The sequence below is a fragment of the Drosophila mojavensis genome, unplaced genomic scaffold, assembly GCF_018153725.1.
Source record: "Drosophila mojavensis isolate 15081-1352.22 unplaced genomic scaffold, ASM1815372v1 contig_80, whole genome shotgun sequence".
Classification (NCBI taxonomy): Eukaryota; Metazoa; Arthropoda; class Insecta; order Diptera; family Drosophilidae; genus Drosophila; species Drosophila mojavensis.
The window spans coordinates 2,043,018-2,062,531 of record NW_025318906.1 but is presented as its reverse complement, the minus strand read 5'-3'; the positions used below and the strand labels follow the sequence as shown (position 1 = coordinate 2,062,531).

General features: G+C 34.0%; 1 protein-coding gene across 19 annotated transcripts in view; it reads right to left on the bottom strand.

Annotated features, from left to right (window-relative positions):
- Window positions 1-19,514, bottom strand: part of LOC6578436 (trichohyalin) — a 43,621-nt gene that overhangs the window by 3,654 nt on the left and 20,453 nt on the right. For 4 of the 19 annotated variants that reach the window (XM_015163159.3, XM_044010683.1, XM_044010684.1 and 1 more), the window contains 9 exons: window positions 12,648-14,150; window positions 8,584-8,673; window positions 8,274-8,519; window positions 7,724-8,212; window positions 6,103-6,141; window positions 5,117-5,233; window positions 1,765-1,947; window positions 1,337-1,657; window positions 292-480 (listed from right to left, as the gene is read on the bottom strand). In XM_015163159.3, coding sequence (XP_015018645.1) covers window positions 292-480; window positions 1,337-1,657; window positions 1,765-1,947; window positions 5,117-5,233; window positions 6,103-6,141; window positions 7,724-8,212; window positions 8,274-8,519; window positions 8,584-8,673; window positions 12,648-14,150 — 3,177 coding nt within the window. The other 15 variants (XM_015163145.3, XM_044010691.1, XM_044010693.1 and 12 more) reach the window with 13 other exon arrangements.

Below are 19,514 nucleotides of genomic sequence, written 5' to 3'. Positions count from 1 at the left end.
CATGTTAGGCATTATTATTCAGATTGTATCGGAGGATCTAGTTTGGTTTGGTTTGATTTTGTTTTTTTTTTTCAGCTGGGCCAAGCAGTGTTTTTAGGAAGCTACAAATTTACAAACAGCCAATTCACTCGTACTTCTCAGTTCTCATGCGTTTTTGGATTAGTTACGATTAGTGTATGTATATCTATATATATATATGGTAAGTATATATATTTTTATAGAGCCAATTTTATTGAATTTTTGGATACTTCTCTGTCAGTCTCACAGTTTTTTGTTTTTGTGAAAAATTACCTGCAGTTTCTGTTGTATAGCATGCGATTTCTCATAGCGTTCTTTAAGCACTTCAAGATCTGTTTGCATCGCCTCACGATCCCTGGCGGCCTTCATCAGCAGCGTCTGTGAGGACTCCGAGCGCTCCTTGAGCGTTTCCAGTTCATCCGAGAACTGATCCCTTTCCTTTTGTATGCGCGCTAGTTGTTGCTATTGTTGTTTTGTTTGTTTGTTTTTTTTTCAGTGTATTTAAAGTGTTTGTGTGTGTTTGTTACATACACATAGCATATAGATAGTTGAAAGATAGATATATACGTATATATGCGTAGGCAGTACATATAAGGATATTTATATATATTTCTTTTTATGATACAGGACATGAAAGATGATTGATGAGATGGCTTTGATGGTATGTGTATATGGGCATTAGCAGGCAGGGAAAATAAATATTTGGCAAGAGTTCTAATCTTTTCTTTGTAAAAGAAGCTTGCTTTGAGTTGTTATTGAAAAAAAGATAAAGTAAGGAAAATAATTCAAAATATTACAAAATTTGTATATTGAATTTCATTAAATAATTTTAAAGTTTCTATGGATCTTCTTATGGACATAGTTCATTAAAATGTACTAATAAACCTATTCTGTATTGAAATATTAAATAATCACTTGTACGATTAATTAAAGATCGATCAAGTTGTTCAGGAAGTTCGACTAGAAGTTTCAACTTAGTTCTCAGAAGTCGAAGATTACTTAGAGATATTTCGAAAGATCTAATGCCCATATAACTTATATATTTAGGATATAAAGTGTTAGGTATGTACAGTTAGTTGATGAGGAAGGGGTTCGGGATTATGTTTAGTATGTTAGAAGATTCGAATTCGAGTTTCAAGTATCTCACACAACACATTTACAGTTACAACGTTTAGGCACAGCTTAAACAATTTCTACGTTTCTTGCATGACTTTTGGCTGTCGCTTGTGTGTTCTGTCTGTGTGTGTGTTGAGTTGAGTGCGTGTGTGTGTGTGTTTGCGTATGTATTGTGGCACCTTCGATAGTGTCGATCGCATACCTGCGTCTTCTCCAACTTTTCGCGTATGCGATCCGTATCCAGCGTAAGAGTCTCTCGCTCCTTTTGCATGCGCGCCGCCTGTCCGAGCGCCTTGTCCAGCTGAGATTGGAGATTATCATAGTCGTAGGTCAGCTTTTCTTTCTCGAGGACTAAGCGACGGTTCTCGGCGCCAGCCTTGTCCAGTTTATCCTGCAGGTGATCGACCTCATTCTGCGCCTTGTCCAGCGAATTTTGCAGCTTCTCATGCTGCAGCTGCGCCTTGCCTAACGTTGCCTGAGTGCGTTCCATTTCCTCCTTGATCTTCTCCACCTCAGCGAATGCCTAAGGAGGAGGGGGAGGAGCGTTTCATGTGTGTGGGTGTGAGTGTGTGATTGTTGTACAGGGTATTTAGCTAGCTAATACTTTGGTTTGTTTTTTTTTTTGCCTACCCTATCGCGATCTGCATGTATGCGGGAGACACCGCTCTGCGCCTTCTCCAGTTCCTGGCGCAGACTCTCCTGTTCGCCTTGGGCATTCTCCAGCTTCGCTTTCAGTCGATAAACTTCACCTTGGCTCTTTTCCAGTTTCTCTTGCAGGGCGGCGGCTTCTTCGCGGGCACGTTCCGCATCCGACTGCACGTGATCGTTGGCATTGTTGTTATCGGTTATCGGTGGTTAATTGTAAACGGTGGGCAAAGGCGGGGGGTAAATTGGATGTGGATACGGATATTATTTACAGGCACCATGTGAAAGGATGGTTCTTAAATGAATGACTGACTGACTGTCTGACTGACTGACTGACTGGTTGACTGGTTGACTGTCTGACTGTATTGATTGACTGGTTGATTGATTGGTTGTCTGTATTACCAGACACGAAACATAGGTTAAACAACAAGTAGTACTTAACATTACGATAACGAATACGAATACGATTACGATTACGATTACGAATACGATAACAAAGTCTAGAGCGAGCAATTTTAATGCTGCGAGGCTGAGCACAAAAGCGAATTTCGACAACAGTGAATGACAAATGGCAAAGAGAGAGAGAGTAAGAGAGAGCGAAGGAGAGATAGAGCAGGCAATGAGGCTGCAAAAGAACAGCAATAGATGGCGCTCGAGTGCAAAAAGATGTGAGAACGTGTGTGCTTGAAGAGTTTAAAGCTATGAGCATTAAGGCAAAAGTAAGTTTAAGACTTTTAAGTGTACAGCCAAGTGTGTGCGAGTGTGTGTGTGTGTCTGTATGAGTGAATGCGTGTGCGTAATTAACAGCTTAGCTAAATCAAGCGCAACTTTTTACAACTTTCCCAGCAGCTCTTCACTTCAGAAAACAACTGCCAAAGTCACGTTGCAAAATGTCTTCACTCACATCTTGCTTGAGCTTTTGTTAACGTGAGTGAGTGAGTAAGTGTGAGTGTGTGTGTGTGTGTGTGTGTGTGTGTGTGTGTGTGTGTGTGTGTGTGTGTGTTTTTTATTGTGTATGTGGCTTTGTTTATGTAATAGCTACCTAGCTTAATACTCTTGGGTTATGCGTGATGTACTTGCTGCTACTTTTGTACTTAAGATTGTCTTTTGTGCACGAGAGATTTGAGTGAAAAGTGCTAAGAAAAGGTCTGCCACTGCAGCTAAATCCTTTTAATGTTACATGTGTGTATGGGGTGCAATTGTATTAGTTGAATTAACTAATGGCTGGGCTGTAAAAGGGAAACTTGCAAATAATTTAATCTGCTTTACATTTCAATGCACAAAACTGATGCGAAATGAAGGCACAGTCTATGTCTTCATAAATCTATTCAAGTAGATGAAAACTTCTATGTATAAAATGTTTAACTATTTCTTAGTATATTCATTGTGTTATGTGGTCTGGAATGTCTACAATTTTTACGATATTCAGTTATCAAAAATATAACAATTTGCATATAATATATATATACGATATGTTTTTATCAAAAATGAGCTAGGCTCTTATATAAAATACGTGTTTGTAGACGTGTAAGCTAGTTTGAGACGAGGTGAAACTTCGTTTACGATATTCAGTTGTCCTAACTTATTCTAGAGTTTCCTATATAAAAAATATTTTCGATGTAAACGATGTTAGCTTCTTCAGAAAGAAGTATCCTTAGCAATGTTCGTTTAACCAATAAGAAGAGAATATAAACTATATTTATAACTTGCTTGCGATATAAGCTTATATACTAATCAAAAACGGGGTTTTCGCTTATAAAATGCTTCGGAGCTGACTTTTTCACTAAGAATTAATTTCTTCTCTTTACGTAGATTCAAAGAGTCTTCAATGACATTGCCTATCAACCAATATGCATTTATATGTATATACCATAACCTAGACCTATTTAGTATCTGCTCTACTATAAATTGATGGGGTTATGCATGGTAGACGAATGATCACATATGATGTTCATTTGGAGTCTAGACAACAATTATGCACAGCTCATGCAGGAGACGCACTCAAGACACACATAAATCCGATCGATGGGAGATGGATTGATCGAGGCGAATATACATGGGTCGAAGTTTGAACAAATGTCTTTCATATAGTATATATACATAGATAAATGTGTTAAGCATGTAGTATTTAATAGTATGTAGGTTGGTTAGTTAGTTAGTATGTGAGGCAATGCAAGTTATGTTTAGTATTTGTTTAGTATTTTTTTAAGTAGTAATACTAAGTAAAACATTTGATATACATATGCAACGTTGTTGGACTAATTTGTTTTCTTATCTTTTACATATTCCTCGCATATCAAATGTTTTAGTTTCTATTACTAAATAAAACTTGTACGACTATCTTTTGGTGGTATTTTTGTTTGTTTTTTTACTCACAAAACGTTTTTCAGTTTCGCCCTATATTGAAAATGAATGTAAGCACAACGGTTTAGATAGAGTTTGGGTTTTAGTATTACATTAAACAATAGCATTTAGATTAACTCAAAAAATCAAATATTTATAGATATTATGCTAAATTCATCTATTATTAGCTTTCGTTACTTTTACGTTAAAGTTAAGTTTTTGGGAATTGTTAAGACTTTTAAGCAATATTCAATAGTTCAAAAATTTAGCAAACTTTTTTATGTATTTATCTGCGTATATACAGAACTGGAAACAAATCTTTTTATTAAATTCTTAAATTTAGATTTTAATTATGTTTATTAGTTTTAAATATATTTCAATTTAATATTTTTTATATAACTTTAAAATATTTTTTCAATTCAAGAAAACGAGATTCCTGTCCTTTCAAGATTTTTAAAAAATATATCCGCTTTTTGTATTTTGTATTTTGTAGACACACGATCAAATCTGTCTTGACTTCTAGGTGCAAAGTTTGTGTTCGTCTGTGTTTATATATATATGTGTATATATGTGTGGCTGTGCGTGTGTATATATATGTATGTGTGTGTATATATATATATATATATATAGTATAATTGTTGCTCTTGCAGTTGAATGACAGCTGAATGTGTGAATAGTTCAGCATGTGTTGGAAGTATATAGAGAGTGTGTACGATTATATAGCAGAAAGTATTCATTCATGAATCATAGAGTTAACAAGAATTGTTATTGCTGTTGTTATTGTAGTAGCACACGCACACATAGACATGAAATATTGTATTTTAGCTTAGACTTTTGTTGCGAGAAAATTCATGACGCACAGACAACTAGCTAACAGAGCTCGTATGCATAGTTATAGATACGAATATGTTTATATATATATATAGTAGTATATAGTAGTAGTAGTTGTAGTATGTATGCAGCGATTGTGAATTATATGAACATTTAACTTTACCTGTGTCACACGCAGCTCCGCCTGCGTGCGTCGCAGTTCGGCGGCTGCTTTGTCAGCACGCTCCTGCGCCCGGTCCAGCTCCTGAGATGTGGTCATTGTGGTGCGGCCAAATGTGGTCTTCAGTGGCGAGAAGCGAAACAAGATAATTAGTATATAGTTATGAGAGAGCTAATAATATACGTGTTTATACATGAATACAATTGCTGAGAAAAAACAGTGCAACTAACTACAGTAAAAGTTAGCATAAACACAAATTTAAAGCTAGCAAAACATTGTCCAGCAGCAAAGCAATTCATAAGGCATACGATGCGTATACTTAATGTGTGTTAAGTTAGTTTATATTGAAGTTGTACGGGTAATTCATAGGTAATAGATAATAATGTATACAATAATAATATATTATTGTATATCATATATACATAAATTATTGTATACACCCGACAACTTCAATATAAGTGTGTTGAAATGAACATGAGTTTTGATTTTGGGGATTTTGCATCAAGCTTGGTTGGGTAATATTTTTTATGGGTGCATTTAACGCTTTCAACACTTGTTTTGTGTACACCAAAGTATTTGCTTTATAATTCATATATATATATTTGTTCATAACATGTGTATGTTCTGTGTATAGATCAAGGCTGCAAACTCCTAAAGTCTCCAAATACTAATCCACTCTATTATGAAGCATATTGAAATTTCGATACAAGATTCAATTTGCAGCCTTGCTCTAAGCTCCCACAAATTGAGTTCTTATAATTCAAGTACATAGCTACATTTTGTATTTACTAAAGTATATGATTATATTTACATTTCACTACGCAACACTGCACATAAAAGTTGTGCATATTTCGGTGTTGTAAAGTAACATAAATGAGCCTGCATTTTCTTAAGACGTGACTACGTTGCGTATAATTCATATCGAGCAATCAGCTTTGATAACACTGTGAGCTATCTCTATTTAGTGGCTGGCTCTATTGCCAACTTACCGATATTTTGCCCGATTCGAACATTAACTTTTGTACATTCTGTAAAGTACAATATACGATAATATATATGCATGTTCAGCGACAATTATTAGACATTGCATGAGGCATACTTAATTGAAAGGCGATGATAATTGTAATTGTAGCCGCTTGAATTATGTACAATCAATTTGTAATCCTTGTAACTAACTAAGGCGTGTGTGTGGGTATGTGAGTGTCTGTGTGAGAAGTTATTTGTGCTTCGTGCTATGACCAGACTAAAGAGAGGTGCGGCTTTCTAGCTGTGAGTGCGCGTGTTTTGAATATATCGTGGCAGCTCAACTCATTTCATATGCAAATAGGCAGCCCCTGAATAAGTTTTCAGTTAGCCAAAGTTAACGTAGACAATAAACAAACTATTATTAAATTTTCAATATTAATGAATGGCTCGACAATTTCGCAGCTGCGTAACTCAATGAGCTGCTTACATATTTGAGTGCCTAATGAGACTAATGAGTTGAATAGAAACTTTAAGTTGTAGTTTAGATTGTTATTATAATATTGATATGAAATATTTAAAAGACGACTATAAGGGTTGACGAGCTAAACTTATATATAGCTTACATGAATGTTAGATGTTTCTACAGCAAAAGTATGTTTCATAGAAGTATCTCCTCAGCTCTTCAGCTCCCAGATAAGATATTATTTTTTAGATTCCTCTAACTCTTCTCTACAAAGTATATTTTCTATATGCCATATTGGCTCTTTATATACGATGTACGGATGGCTTATGGATAATGATTTTATGATCTTATGATCAAAAGAATTTTATCTTTAAGGAAACTTAATATATATGCCTATAAATAATTACTATATCCATATAACGCTACTGGGTCATTAGTCAATGGGTCCAAATATAACTTTTGATATATATTCTATAATATATTATATGTCACTTTCTGTGGGTTTGACGTTTTGATTGTCTTTAATCTTAAAGCTAAAACTTTAGGTAAAAAACAAAAATCACAAACTGCTGGATCTAGATGCAAAATCAAAATACCGCGCATACAGGGTGTACAGGTGTTTACTACAGGGCATTTATGCTTAGTAACATGTGAGGGCACTACGAAACATAAAAAATAACTAGTAGAACTACAAAGTTTTTGATGGGTTGGTATAGGTAGGTTTTAGCATTGGGCTTACTTTGTGTAGTGTGGTCTGTTCTTCTAGCTGCAGCTATTTGTTGGTTAATGTATTATCGATTAACGATTTATAGATATATATATAAAGTTGTTGTTGTAGGGATGCGAGATGTTGTTGTTGTTGTAGTACATAGTTGTTGTTGTTGTTGTTAAGTGTACATGTAAATATATAGGCACACATAGAGGCATATTTTTATAGTAATATGTAATAATAGTAAGAATATTGAGTAAGTTATCGTTATAGTAATTGATATTTAAATATTTGAATAACGGTTAAGTTTGTCTCTTTTGGTTTTGTTTCAAAATATATATGTACACTGCACACAGAGGAACATAATGGGCACATAGGTATATGATATATCTCTATTTGTATATATTTTGTGATAAATGATATAATGTAAGTTCGATAACTTTCCGATAAACTGGTGATAATGCACGAGTACCTGCGAACGCTCCAGATCGTGTTTAAGTCGCTCATTCTCCAGCTCGAGGCGGGCTATGCGCTGCTTCGTCGACTCCCAATCGGCACTGCTGCGACCCATCTCACACGTGGCTTTCTCCAGCTCCGCTTTCGACTTGCCCAGCTCACTCTGTGATGCTTCCAGCTTGATCTCCAGGCGCTCTCGCTCATTGACGGCCCGTTCGAGACGTGTCTGCAGCTTCTCCAGATCGCTTTCGGCCGCGCGCAGCTTCATTTTGTATTCGGCGACTTCGCGTTCGTGCAGATCGCGTTCCTCCTGCTTTTCGTGCTCGGCCCGATCGCGTTGCTCGCGCAGCTGCGCCATTTGCTTCTCCTTGTCGCCGATGGCCTCCTCCAGGCTGGTCAAGGCGCCCTCCGAGCTGCTGTGGTGCGCTTGCATGGCCGAGAGACGTGCTCGCGCCATATCCACCTGGTTGTCCTTCTCCTTCAGCAGGTCCTCCAGGTTCTCGATCTGTGTGGAAGTGTTTGTGTTAGCTAATGTTATTGATTGCTGCTGCTTTATCTTCTCTGACCTTGCGCTGCAGCACACTGATCTTGCGATCCTTGATGTCCATATGATCCTTGAGCTCGGTGAGTTCGCTGGTTAAACGATTTCGCTCCTGAACCGTTTGCAATGTACCTTGGGTCTTCTTCTCGATCAAACGATTCTTCTCCTCCAGTCGGGCCCGCATCTCCTCCACGTCCGTCTGCAGCATGTTGTAGTGCTCCTCTTTGGCACATAGCGATTCCTTAAGTACCGCTATGTGCCGCTGATAGTCCTAATTTCAGGTTTGTTCATTGTGAATTTAGATATAGCGGAAAGTTGTGATCTAATCAAATTACCTGATGCTGCTCCTCGAGCGTTTTCATTTTGGCCGCCATCGCCAGTATCTCTTGATCCCTTCTTTGTATTTCAAGACGGAATTCGTCCAACTGTTTGTCGGTGTGGATTCGTGAATGGAATATGGGTGGAAGGAGGATAAGATACAAGACATAGCAGATTTTTAAAAAACAAATGCATTAAACACAACTGCAAAGCAAATGCAGCTGCCTTGACTACAATTGGAGGGATTTTCGTTCTGTGTTTTTACTTTTTAAAAGTATTTAAAAGTATTTTTTTAGTAGTACTTTTTTGTGTCAAAATGTTTACGTTGAGTGCAAATTGCGGCGCAATGTGTGAATTGTAGTTTATATATAGAGAGATATGAGCAATAGAGGTGGGTGGATTGTAGGTGTAGAGGAGGGCGTGGTACAAATGTGAGCGGATGAATAGAATGATGAAGGCTGCAAAAAGTCGTTGACCCACTGTAAAGCTGAGGGTCAAAACTGTGTAAGAGTGTTTGAGTGTGTGTGTGTGTGTGTAGATTGTTATAAGAGTGGGTAGAGAAAGAGAAAGAGAGAGATATGGGACGGAGTGGGGGCGTGGCATGTTGGGTGTTGGATTTGAATACTGTTAACCTGTGCTATAGCTATAGACGATAGGCATAGCTTATCCATTTTGGTTTTTGTCGCATGTTTAATTTTTATTGTTTGCTTTCGAAAATGTTTCATTTATAATGCTTAAGAGTTAGTTTTATTTTGGTTTTGTTTTTGTTTTCTTGTTTTTTAAGTTTAACATAAATCGAGTTTCAGAGTTCGAGCTCAAGAATTAGTTTTTCATCTGAAGTAATCTTAATTAAGTTACAAATCAGTGTATAAATATATATGTATAATATATAGTATATCGGAGTAGTAATTTAATTAATAATAAGTATATTTGTTGTTGTTATTGTATATATAAGTATAAATACTTCAAGAACTATGAATATAATATAATATAAGAATTATATTATAAGTAAATGCCTGCTTATTGATGTACTCACAAAAGAAACTGACCAAAAATCAAGAAGTATTCCAAAATGAATAAAGAGATAACAGAAAAATAGGAAAGACTATCTATTGTTAGTTATATAGTTTATTATCTGTAGCATAGATAACTACGTATGTATATTAATGTTTGTCTTATGTTATTTATGTCCATTACATAGAGACTGCAACTGCTGTCATAAATGCTTTCAATTGGCTAGTGTTAAGCTTATTATACTTAATATATACTTATTATCGTTTCTTATGTCTAGAGTTCGAGAGATTGAGAGAGATAGAGATAGCGCGATTACACACTTTTCGTAGGGCAAGGACTAAAGGTAAAATCAAAGAATTGTATAGTTTCATACGTTGTAAATTAAATGTTTTTCTTTTTTTTCGATTTTTAATTTGATTAATTTTTAAAGTTTATCTACTGAACACAACGCAAGTTTGTATTGCTCATAACGTATTTCATACGCAAATACACATACACGCTCACCAATGAACTAGTTCCGATTTGGGGATGAGCGTGCACAACTACTAGATGTATATATATACCATATATAAGACAAAAATTAGAGTAACTCCAGTTAATTTTAGTTTTGATTAGACTACTATATAGGCTGTAACAAACATTTTGGGTTTTACTTTCTTTAAGAAAAAATTCTATTCGAAAAAAGTCGAAAAAGTTTCAATTTTGCAAGCCGAACCATTTTTTTGTATTTTTTCATTTCAAATTTTCCATATTTTTTTTCGCGAACTACCATAATAAGATTTATGAAGACGAATCAATTTGTTTTCATATAATAAAAAAGCACCTAGATACATGTATATATATATAGTATATAGATGTATATAAGAAGGTTTTTAGTTTCAAGTGTAGTTTATAGATGTATATAAGAACTTCTTTTGTTTTATTTTGTTTGTATATAATATTTGCATAGACACATTTTGAATGCTTCTTCGTTTCGTTTCATTTCGATTCAAATCGTTTTTTTGTTTTAAATTGCAACCAAATGCTGTGTTAAACACATTGCCAGATGTTAATAATATATACCCAGTTGACCAAGACATTTCCATTTGTTCTATATATATGCTATATACACATATATCATAATTCATTCAACATTCGATTCATGTACAATCCATTTCACTTGGATTTGCATATAAATTTCATTTTTACATATAATTGACCTTCATTTCTAATCACACACGCTAGTACCTTAATGGGTAATACGAGTACTGGTATATATATATATATAGGTATATAGGTATATGTATATAGGTATCTAGTTCTTGAACTAAATCGTAACCAAAACAAGATTGGGCTTTTAAAGTAATTGAGAGACACAATCTATTATGCAAATCGGTTGATTTAGTTTAGGTGATTTGCTAGTTGTTAGGTAGTTAGTAGGTTGAATATAGAGGTCCTTGCATATAGGGCTTGCTTGGGTTGGCTAAAACTGGAAGGGGTCTGGGCTGGAAGAGAAGTTGCTCTTACTCTTTTTACTATGCAAAGTTCGCTTATACATGTACATATACAAACGTTGGTTATACATGTATTTAGGTATTTTTCTTTTTCATGCTATGCCTCAAAGAGCGAGAGCTTGTTGCACTAACAATTGTTTTTTTCTAAGACTAGGTTTGAGTACTATATATGTATTTTTCTTTCATTACTTTTCATGATTACTTTTTAAGCTTCATTATTTCTAGGCTTTATTTTGCTTATCAGGGAATATACCAAATAAGTAAAGTAAATCTTCTCTTTTAATATTCATTTATATCTATATATATTTTTTCTTTATATTTCATATATATATATATATTGTATAAATGGTTTTACATTTTTGTTTTTTATCTGTTTTTCATGAGTAAATATCATTAGTTTCACTTTCTTTTTGTTGTTTTTGTTTATTTACAGTCTTTTACTTTTGAGAGTCAAGAGCAAAGTGGTTCAAATTTCAAACAAATTGTGTTTTATTTATTTCATATAAATATAAACTTCGCTTGCTTTTTTGTTTTCTTTAACAATTTTCTTTAATGAAAACTTGCCCTGAGTGCTCTATGCATAACTTAATAAAAGTCTAACAAAGGTACTAAAATATATATCAAGAAGCTAAATTGAAAAGGGTTCTTTTTTGGTTTTGTTACATTTTTTTTACAATATAAACAATTATTTTTAATTAAAGCTTATGATGTAAATAAAATAAAGAAATATTAGAAATTAAAATTTTATGTCTTCAAACATAAATTATTATAAAATACTGAAAAAAGCTTCAAAAGTATGAAAAAATTATTAAAATTATAATTTTATAGCTGTGTTTTTGCATGCATTTTTTTTTAATCAAACGAATAAATAATCAATTAAAAATATATATATTTTTTTGTAGCTTTTTCAACTATAAGTTCTTTTGCTAAAAAAAAAGGTAAATAAATAAAAAAATACAGTTAAGCTAAATTAAAAAATGTGAAATAAAAAATTTTACAGCTCTTTATTTTTTGTTTAAGGTATTTTTTTGTATTATTCTAAATCTTTTTTCGCTACTTTAAAATGGCACATGAAACAAAAGTTCTGCTGCTGTCGCTGCTTCTTCTTACTCTGATGAACTTTTGTTTAGGCTATAACTAATACTTAGGTCATATATATATTTATATATATCTATGTGGTATATATATTATATATATATGTATATTGTATGTGTAATACTTGGTGTTTTTAATTTTTGGTATTTTTGTTTTAGTTCTAAACGCTTCGAGAACCGTAGACTGCAAATGTCGGGGGCTTTTTTGTTAATAGGGGGGAGCGTTGGGGGAAAAGCGTAAAATGCATCATTTAGTATAAACTTTTATTTGGATATACATAAGTTTAGTATATCCAAATGAAGTTTTTCTTCAGATTACGTTTTTTCTTGAATTCTTTTTGATGGGCATGTATACGATAGTTTTAAATGTGGCTGTTGTAACGAGTATTAACGAGTTGATAGTATCAATTAGTATCGATAGTTATCGTTAAGTATCTAGGAATCTAGGGATAGCGTGTCTACGTCAAATTTAAAACTTACTTGTCGCTTATGCTCTTGCGGCAGTTTCGGGTAATCTAAGTCTAGTTTCGAATATGGCAAATGATGTAGATGATGATGATGTTGTTGCTGTTGTTGCTGTTGCAGCTGCTGTTGATGGCTTTGGTGGTGATGGTGGTTATGATGGTTGTGGTTGTGGTGGTGGTGCGTGTGCGGATATGACGATGCATGCAGTCCGATCGGTACATGATGCTGTTGTTGTTGTAGTGAATGTAGATGCGAATGCGAATGCGGATGCGGATGCTGCAGCGTATCGTAGCCAGCGCCAAGGACATCTCGAGCACTGCTCGCTAGCGTACCGCCAAATGGGCCGCTCGTATTTGCCAACGCTGCCAGCGGATGGGTTTGCAGGTGATTTTGGTGCGAATGCACATGATATTGATACTGCGGATTCATCTGCTGTTGCACCGAGGCCTGTATGTGTGATTGTGGTTGTTGCGATTGTTGTTGTGCTTGTTGTTGTTGCTGCGTGCCCGCGAATTGCTGTTGCAAATTGTAAGATAGCGACGAGCTGGCCGGCGGTGGCATCGAATGCTGCTGTTGCTGATAATACTGCGATATGGCGGGATTTGAGGCATGCAGTGAGTGTGACATGAGACGCTGCTGCGCAAGTGCCGCCGACGAGGACGACGATGGCGGCAGGCCGAGGCCCATGCCTAGGCCCAAATTGGAGCCCAGGCCCAGGCCCAAGCCCATGCCATAGCCGCCCAAATCACTCTGATAGGGATTCGCATAGCCTGTTGTGCCGTACTTGCAGCTGGCTGCTGTTGGGTAGCCAGCCATAAGATTCGATACGGAATAGGCCGGACGTAAGCGCGCAGCTGCCGCAGCGGCGCTTTGCGCTGCCGTCAGCTGCGTCGGCTGCGTTTGCGGCTGGAAGTACATGTTCGGTTGGGATGAGAAGCTCGTCGACATTTGCAGCAGGTTATCGTTTAAATATGACGTCGGCGACGTTGTGTCGCCCGGATGCAGCGTTGGATAGCTAGAGACCACACGACCGGACAGCGGTGTGGTTACCAACGTCGGTTGGCCCAGCTGCCTGGCCTGATGGCTCAGGTTTAAGATTTGTGATGAACGCGATATCGATTTATGTGCCTCGTTCAGCAAATTGACAATGTTCGATGAGCTGGTCTGTTGCAACGGCGGCGCCGGATACCCGTAAATATCGTTATACATTGTCGCCGATGGCAGACCGGCAATGCTGTAGCGTCGTCGGCGTATTGGCGACGTTTGTTGTCCATAGAACTGTGCTGCTGCGGCGGCAGCGGCTGCAGCGGCTGCTGCTCCTGCTGGATCATATAGGTAGCCGGTTGAGCTCGATGGACCATAGAGATCATAGCCAGCATTGCTGTAGCCCAAATGACCGTTCAATGTCGATGCTGTGGGTAAATAACCAGAGCCGGGACCTAAATTTCCGTAATATTGTCCAATGATATCTGGTAATGGGGGGCTGCTTCCGCTGATGCCCGAGTAGTTATTGTACATCTGAAATGGGCGATTGCGAGATTTTTTGTTGTTGTTGTTGATGTTTTTGGTTTGTTGTCTATAGTTGTTGGTTTTTTGTTTGTTTGTTGTTGTTTGTTGTGCTTGGTTTTATTTTCTAACTGTAACTGTAACGTTTTGTGTTTGTTTTTTGTTGTTGATCGTTGTTTTATTTGAGTGTTTAATTTAGTATTTTATTTAAATATTATTTATTTAATTTTTAATGTTATAATTTTAATTTTGATTAAATAAATTAGTGTTATTTATCTTAAAACATATTTATTATATATTATTATTATTTTTTATTATTATAATTTTTAAATGTTCATACTGTATTTATTTTATAAAAATCTGTTTAGTTTTTTTAAATTATTATATATTATATTAATTATTCATTTTAATTTTGGTATTTTATAAGTAGTTTTATTATTATATGTAACGAACGTTATGTATTTTTTAATTTTTTTTTACTATTGTTTAAATTTGAATATAGTATTATAATTGTTATTTGTGATGTATTTCGCTTTAGGTAAGTTTTTATTAAATATTTTTCTGTAATACTTATAGTTAAGTTATAGTATTCGTGTTGTATATAAATGCTTGGTATATTTTTGTTGTATTTGTTTAATTGGTTATTATTTGTTATAGTATTAAAAATTTGTTGGTATATTAATTATAGTTAAGGCGTGTTTTTCTCATAAGTTCTCTACAAATTAGGCACTTCTTTTATTCTTTTTATATAGTCATATATATCTAGAATAATATTTAAAATATGTATATATTATATATAGATAGTAACAATTCATTTTGTACATTTTTGTTGTCAAACATCTTTGCAACCAAAGCGATTTTTGCCCGAACACTTACGGACTATTTTGGCCCCATGTATATATAGATCTTGATACTCATATATGTATGTATATATATATGAAAGGTGATATATACATATATATAATTTGTATTTTTTTCTCTGAATTTTTGTTGTTTTTCTACAAGTTTACTTAATTCAACACTTTTTGCGCTTAATTTACAATAAGGTTTTGTAATAGCATTAATTTTGTTTCAGTATTTAAAAAAAGTATTTTTTCAGTATATTTTCTAAATGAACTCTCATTAAGTTTAGTTGAGCTTTACTTATGTTTTTAAAAGACTTTCTGTTGGTATTTTCAAATAGTTATTTTGGTATTTTTTTTGGTGAACTGCACCTAAAAGTTCAACAAGGATTTTTTTGTTTGTATAGATAGAGTGTGTGTATGTGTATGTTTGAGGGCGGCGTATTGAAGGGGAGGGGGGGGCGTGGCGGGGCAATATGAAATTTGTGTCACATTTTGTGTGTGTGAGATGGAGAGAGAGAGCAAGGCAGAGAGAGAGAGAGAGAGAGAGATAGAGAGCTAGACAGCCTGGCGGCTGGTATTGCTGTAGGTGTATGTGTGTGTATAGTATTTGTATGTGTGTGTCACACGTTTGCCACGTGCATTACGTCCCTTTTGGTGGGCGTGTGCGAGTGTCTCTGTGTGTGGCTGCTGTTGATTCAATTTGTTGTTGGGGTTTATTTTTGTATGAAAATTGCGTATACGACATGTTTGACGTGGCAGACAAATGCGCTTGGATTCTGATTTCGTTTTTCGTTCTTTTTTTGGTATTTATTTTATTTGTTGTTGTATATATATATACAGATATTTATATATATATATATGCTTATTTTTTTATGTTGGTTTATTCTTGTACGTAGGAAAGAAACATAAATTACTTATAACAATATATAGTTCAGATGCATTATAGAAATAACGTGCAAAAGTATATTGTAAACAATTGTTTCTGTATGTATGTAGTATATATATATTTGTTTATAAATATATATATATGTCTATGTATGTATATATGTATATTGTTGTGTGAAAAAACAAGATATATATGTATATTTATATAGATATATATAAAGAGGTATATATATCGTATATATTTGAGTAAGTTGAGTTGTTTGTTTGACAGACAGAGTGAGTGTGACAAAGACAGAGAGAGAGACAGAGAAACAGTTAGATAGAGAGAGAGACAGAAAGAGTGTGAGAGTAAGAGAATTATTTGTTCTTAAGAGACTTTGCGGCTGAGTTTCAAAATGAAATGCAGAAACTTCTGTAGCTTGTGTGAGTGTGCGAGAACCCAACGAGTGTGTGTAAGTGTTTCTGTGTGTTTGTGTGTGTGTGTGTTTTGTGGTCTGTTTAAAATAACAATTTGTTGTACAATTTGTATTGCATATTTACAATAAAATCAAAATAAAAACAAAATATAATAAAATATATATTATTTCTTAGGGGTATATTGAAGGGGGGTTAGAAGTGTTGGTTAGACCTCTTTGTTGTTCTTGTTGTTTGATAAGCAAAGTAACGCAATAAAAACAACAAACTTGAGTAAATGTTATATATAATTAATCATATATATTTATATATATATAACATATATATAGAGAGCGAGACAGAGAGAGAGAGAGATAGACAGAGAAAGTGTTTATATAATCATATATATATATGTATATATAAATATTTATATATATGTATATATATATATAAAGATAATGTTAGAATAGGTACCTATTTGGAGTATAGTATATATACACGTCATAATTGTTTTATCATTTTATCGTCAAAGAGATTTGTCAGTGAATATCTTGCCTATATATATTGATATAATTCGTTTACTTCCTTTCGTCTAGCTTTTGACTTTTTTCTTACTTTTGTTTTTATTTTTTTAGGTGCGAAAATTATTACAAAAGCATATTGTAAATAGTTGCATACGGTTTTGTTTTTTAATTTGTTTTCAAATTTTTGTTTTCATTTTTTTTTTGTTTTTGCTTCGTTTTGTGTTTGCCTTTAGAACAACAACAAAATATGTGTGTTTTTTTTTTCATTTTCGGTTTTAATAGTTGATATTTAAAATTGAAAATTTGTTCAATTCTGGAAACAAATGCGTTCAATATTTATTATTTTCTTGATTTTTTGTTCATTTCTTTGTTTTAGTATTTTTTGGTATATATAAAAAAGCCAATTATTGGAGCCATTACAATCGATAAGTTTCGTGGAAAAATCTGTATCTTTTGGCAATAAAATGACAAAAGAATTATACTTGTATGCTATATAAATAAAATACAGTTCACTAATTTGTTTCTTCTTTTTTTTTTTCATTTAAATAATTTTAAAAAATTTTTGGTATTAATTTTTATATATATATTTTTTATATATTTTTTGTTTGTTTTTGGTTTTGTTTGGTTTTTTGTTTGGTTATTGTTTAGATTGCTTTTTATGTGTATTTGTGTAAGTTAAGTTAAGATATATATATGTATATATATTATATATGACTTGTATATTAATATATATAAATATGTATATATATTTTAATTTTGGTTAAGGATTAAACAGCAAGAAAAGAAATTCAAAAACGTTCCACAAAATGCTACTTAAAAATTGAAAAAAGGTTGCAAACTGTATTGAAACTTGTTGTCATATATAGCTCTACAATTAGCTAAAGAAACTGAAGAAAGTTTTGAAGTAAATAAAATAAAAAGCGTGATGCAATTAAGTGTTTTCCGAAAAGCATTTTGAAGGCAACAGATTTGTGGTACTTGTCAAATTGTATATCAAAATTTGTATGTGCAGATTTCTTACTAATGTAAAAGTGTTAAGCCCTTTTCCCTAACTTGAAAGCTTCTTCATTATATTGATAGAAAGTTTCATTAGCTTGATAGAAAACTTAAATTGAAACATTAGACAAATATACTGAATTCTTCTTCTAAGTATTAAATCTCACTAATTGGAGCATTTGAATAGACATTGATTTTAATAATATTCTCTCATAATATATGTTTGATTTAAGAGTAAACCGCTAGATTATAGCTACAGTATGATATTTTGATGTTTGATGAAATATATAATTCATCATATGTAACTATATAAAAATACACTTTAATGAGTAATTAAGATTTATATGAAATACTTTAAAGCAATTTATTATTTATTCAGATCTAGTAATTCAATAAAAACTACACATCAATTTTGTATACAAATGCAAGTTTCTCACTTTCAGCTGAACTTGAAATATGAAATTAGAAGTTTGCCAAGGAGATCATAAAATTTGTGAAATATATTGTAGATATGCAATATAAAAAGAACGAATAATATATATGTACATATACATAAGTATATGTATATGTATATATGAATAACATTTAATTTGAAACACACGACAATAAACACCAACACTTAGAAAATAATTTGTTGTAAGAATATATATATATTTGTGTGTGTAGGTGTCTGTGTGAGTATTTTAGGTATTACTAAAGGCACGTTTTGGAATTGCGAGTTTAAAGTATAAATTTAGAAATTATGCCAGCTCACACACAGCATACGTGGGAGAGAGAGAGAGAGAGACAGGCAGTCAGGTGGGCAGATAGAACAGGTGAGCAAGTAAAGTGACTTGCACACTTCAAATAATCCCAAGAACCCACACATACACACAGAGGAAAATAAAAAGCCGTCGCTCACACACACACACACACTTATACACATGCAGCCCGAAATAACAACATTTTTGGTTACAAGGTTATTATGTATACGTCATGTGTGTCGCTATGTGTGTGTGTGAGTTTGTGTGTATGTGTGCTTAACAGTAAGTGTTGTTTGTGGGCGTCTCTCTCGCTATGTATGTGTGTATACAGAGAACACAATAACGAAGTCTCACTGTTAAGGCTCAAGGGGGATGTTAGCTAGAGCGCGAAAGGGACAAAGAGAGGGAGAGAGAGACTGAGAGAGAGAGAGAGAGTCGGCATACCCTCTGCGGCCAGACAAGGGGGCGCTGCTTGAATACAAATGAAATGAAACACAAAGACAAAGAAAAAAAAGGCAAAGCAAATGAAAAAGAAGAAGATGAAAAAAAACCGAAAATAAGCGAAGTAGCTAAAGGCAAGAAAGAGAGAGAGAGAGAGAAAGAACAAAAAATGCCAAACAATAAGTGTGTTAAGTGCAAAAGTACACATGTAGTAGTGTATATATATATGGGTGTCTGTGTGTGTGTGTGTTAGTGTTGTTGTGTGTGTGTGCCTCTGAGTTTTGTTATTTTCATTTGCTGCGTGTTTGGCTCAAATCATGAAAATTAAAAATAAACACATAAAATGAGATTGTAAAACAAGGCTCAACCAGACGCTTTTTATGACTGCCGCCTTATTGGCCACGCCCATGTCATTTGGCAAGTTCCAAATATACATACATATAATGATATATATGTATATACTCGAGTTCCCTTTATTTTTTTTATTTTATTTTTTTTGCATTTAACACAAAATAATCACGTTTCGAGCGCGTTGACAAGGCCAGACGA